We start from the raw sequence: 3,791 nt of genomic DNA, 5'->3' as shown, positions 1-3,791 counted from the left end.
TTTATTATTAATTATAATAAAAATATTAAAATATTCTTAAATTTATATATTTTTTAATTTAAATAATTTAATTTTTAAATTTTTATATTGTAAATAAAATAATTTAAATAAATAGACTATTTTATTTATAAAGTTTAAATGAAAAGATTATTTATTTATAATATAAAATTCTAGGGACTAAATCATTCTGTAAGAGAATATATAGAGACAAAGACGTTTTGATTAATTTTCCAATAATTAATAGTATTTAGATAAAAAAATTAAACAAAAAGAATAAATTATAATTTTTTGCTAAATTTTAATAACTAAATTACTTAATTTAAAAAATATAACAACTAAATTATAATAAGACGTGTGTTCTAATTCAGTAAGTAAATGCAAGGACCGCTAATATGGACAGGGTTCTGAAAGGTGGCAACATTGCAAGACTTGGAGTTGGAATCTAGAGGTACTTTCTTTACCTGTCTTTACCATTTCAAAGTAACAGTGGCCAAATAAGGGTTTTTATTTATATTGAAAGCCTAATAGAAGCAGAGATTTGGAGATGAATTCTCTAATATAATTTCATGTGGTACGCCAGCATCAGCATCAGCATCAGCATCAGCATTCCCACATAAAAGTATTTGGAAAGTTGAGATCATTCATCAAGAGAATGAAACAAAACTTCAGCAAAGTCACTCATCCGATCCATAACGTTACTCCACCCCACTCCCCCAAAAGAAGGCACTTATGTGACACGCTTACCTTGAATGTTCATGAAAGCTAGAACATGTCTGTTTAAGGGCTATTGCTTCTTGACCTGTCTCATATGTCATGGAAATTGATTTCACTGTCCTTCCCTTATGACTAGAAATAAAAACAGCAGAACTCAATGGAAACTTCTAGACCGAACACTGAAACGGAGTTAACCACTCACATTCGCTCGTCATTAGGGCCGTATTTTGCAAACTGAACCATAATCTCTCTTCCATCCACAACACTTCCTAAAAAGCACAATCTTAAATTAAAAATTAAAATATCCCCTAAAACAACTCAATCAATAAATAAACAAAACCACACAATTTTGAACACAATCATTTGAAAACTAAAGCTAACCATCAAGCCTTTCCGCGGCCTTTCGCTCCTCATCCTCGTATTTAAACCTCACAAATGCAAAACCCGAAGAAAATTTATCTATACCAATGTTATATCTGGCTAATAAATAATAGTAAACTAGCTTTTGGGAGACTCTTTAATTCGATTTAAATAGGCTAATTATTATGCTGTTAATTTTATTTTTTTATTTATTTTCTGAAGGGATTCTTAATTTGTTTTCGGGTATTTTGAAAACCTTTTGGCAGTGATACAATTTCAGTGTCCTTAGCAGTGGATGGTTCCCGCGCCCTTTACTACGTGCTAGAACACAGAAAGTGTAAATCCCAATTTATTATATGTGATAAGCTTTCGACTGAGAATGAATTCTTCTATTGATTTATATACATTGCCTAAAATAATTGATCCATTTGGTTTGTTCTTGATTTGGAATTAATGATGAAATAAACCTATCATCAACGTAATAATTAATAAGTACTCTTTCTATTCATCAATCTGTCTCTTGTGTTAATTGTCCTTGAAAAATTTTCAAAATTGGATCATCTAGCCAGGATGTGGTTTCGAGGGAAGCGTTCTGAAATGCTTTATTGGAAGGAATGGGACCTTCCAATTCGTTGTAGGATATACCGATGGATGACAAACCTTGCATATCTTGAAAACTATCTCGAATAGAACCAGACAGGTTATTGTGGGATAGATTCAGCGTCTCCAAGCTCTCTAAACTACTCAATTGTGATGGTATCTTTCCTATGAGAAACTTGCGGCTTAAGTGTGAGTTAAATTCTCCATCTGAATTGGAATTTCTTAGGTAAACTCATTATTACTCAAATTCAAGCAGATGAGTTTAGCTGAGTTTCTAATGTTTTCTGGAATTGATTGGTTGAATGTGTTTGCCGACAAGTCGAGATACTCAAGATCAGCTAACTATCCAAATTCTGAAAGTAGGCGATCAGAGAGTTAATTGTCGTTTAAAATCACCTTAACCAAAGAAGTTAATTCCCCCAACTCCTTAGGGATGCTCCCAGCTATTTTATTCGAAGAAAGATCAAGTCCTTTTATCTGAGCTGCATTTCCAATTTCAGGTGGAATTGTACCCGTTATTTTGTTGCCTGCCATCATTAGAGTTGTCAAATTTTGACACTTTCCCAGTTGGATGATATTTCCCCTTCAAATTTATTGTAGCTTAGATCTATAAATTCAAGGTTTGGATAGAAGCCGAAGTCTTCAGATATATTTCCAGCGAATTGGTTTCGTCCTAGCCGAACTCTGACGAAGCTTTTGCAATCTCTAATGCCTTTTGGAACTGGGCCGTCGATATTGTTGTCGTTGACAGCGGAGTCCTAAAGCTTTTTTTTTTTTTTTTTTTGGCTAATGTTCTGGGGCAAACGACCAATCAACTGGTTTTTGTCTAGTTGAAGTACAGTAAGTTTTGGTAGACTTGCTATCTGTTCAGGAATTTGCCCGGAGAGTTGGTCGTCACTAAGATACAAATATTGTAACACACTCAAACTTACCCAAGGAAGCTGAGATAGGACCACTAAGTTGATTTTCACTCAACTCCAGATCAGAAATAAACTTCAAGTTTCCCACCTCATTAGGAATTGGGCCAGAGGGTTTATTTTCATAGAGAGGAAGAAGGGTGAGATTTGTCAGACCACATAGTGTTGTTGGAATTGGACCAGAAAGATAGTTTCCCCAAAGGCTTAGCTTGTTCAGAGACTTCAGGTTTCCGATTTGCTGAGGAATTGGACCAGAAAGTTTATTTTGGAACATATGCAACACAGTTAGGTATTTCAAGTTCCCAAAAGTGGAAGGGATGGGACTTGATAGACTGTTGGAATCTATTTAAAGTTCAACCAAACTGGCAAGGTTTCCCAATTGTTATGGAATAGAACCACAAAGTTGATTGTCATAGAGAAACAACCGAAGCATCTTCGTTATATTACCCACGGAAGCAGGAATATGACCATCTAGATTGTTGGTATACTGGACTAGCTAAGTAAAGGAACTTAACTGGCCTATTTCTGGAGGAATTGAGCCGTTTAACTGATTTGCCGCAAGATGCAAAATATTGAGATTTGTTAGAAGGTCAATCTCTGGAGTGATGCTCCCAGACAAGAGATTGTATGACAAATTAGGATAAACGAGTTTGGAAAGTTGAATGATTCCAAGTGGGATGGTGCCAAAGAGTAGATTCGCGCTAAGATCAATATTAGCAAGATCAGAAAAGGAAGAGAAAGAAAACTCATGGAACGTACCATTTAAACCTGCTTTTGTAAGGTTTAATCTTTCGACCCTTCCTTGTAAGTTACAAGAAATTCCAAGCCAATTGCAGGGGCTTGTTCTTGGATTGGAATGGGTCGCATTTTGAGGATGGTGATGCCATTTTAATGATATGTTAGAATCTTTAAAGCTGTGAAGAGGGCTGCTCACTTGAAAAGAGCATTAGGTTCTTGAGTGGAGTCAGAAGCAACGCTGAGTGAGGAATGTAATATAATGAATAGAACAAGGGAAATACGCAAGGCTAGATTCTCCAAGATGAGACTTGCCAGGGCTGTTGTTTTGCTCTGTTTCGCAAATTATAATTCATTGCTCTATTTATATCCAAGCCAGCACCTTGGTCTCCACAGAAGAACAAGACCTGATATGGTCCATTTATTTTTTTTTTTTTGTTATTAATTAAACTTGCAATAGAATTC

General features: G+C 35.0%; 1 protein-coding gene across 1 annotated transcript; it reads right to left on the bottom strand.

The window, feature by feature from the left end:
* Nucleotides 1-912: 912 nt before the first annotated feature.
* LOC110668654 (probable leucine-rich repeat receptor-like protein kinase At1g35710) lies at nucleotides 913-2,865 on the bottom strand. Its single transcript, XM_058130602.1, has 5 exons — nucleotides 2,607-2,865; nucleotides 2,071-2,201; nucleotides 1,735-1,834; nucleotides 1,096-1,173; nucleotides 913-983 (listed from the first exon to the last, which is right to left on the bottom strand). Exons 1-5 carry the CDS (start codon nucleotides 2,863-2,865, stop codon nucleotides 913-915), a joined length of 639 nt encoding a protein of 212 aa, XP_057986585.1.
* Between the last annotated feature and the right edge of the window lie 926 nt (nucleotides 2,866-3,791).

This window comes from Hevea brasiliensis, chromosome 12 (genome assembly GCF_030052815.1).
Source record: "Hevea brasiliensis isolate MT/VB/25A 57/8 chromosome 12, ASM3005281v1, whole genome shotgun sequence".
Lineage (NCBI taxonomy): Eukaryota > Viridiplantae > Streptophyta > Magnoliopsida > Malpighiales > Euphorbiaceae > Hevea > Hevea brasiliensis.
The sequence above is the reverse complement of the archived record's forward strand: the minus strand, read 5'-3'. Positions and strand labels throughout refer to the sequence as shown.

Coding starts and splice junctions, on each gene's coding strand:
- LOC110668654 (XM_058130602.1), bottom strand. CDS start 2,865: ATGTTCCAAAATAAACTTTCTGGTCCAATTCCTCAGCAAATCGGAAAC. Junction 1,835..2,070: donor AATTAACTTCTTTGGTTAAG/GTGATTTTAAAC, acceptor CTCATAGGAAAG/ATACCATCACAATTGAGTAG. Junction 984..1,095: donor GGCCGCGGAAAGGCTTGATG/GTTAGCTTTAGT, acceptor TGTGCTTTTTAG/GAAGTGTTGTGGATGGAAGA.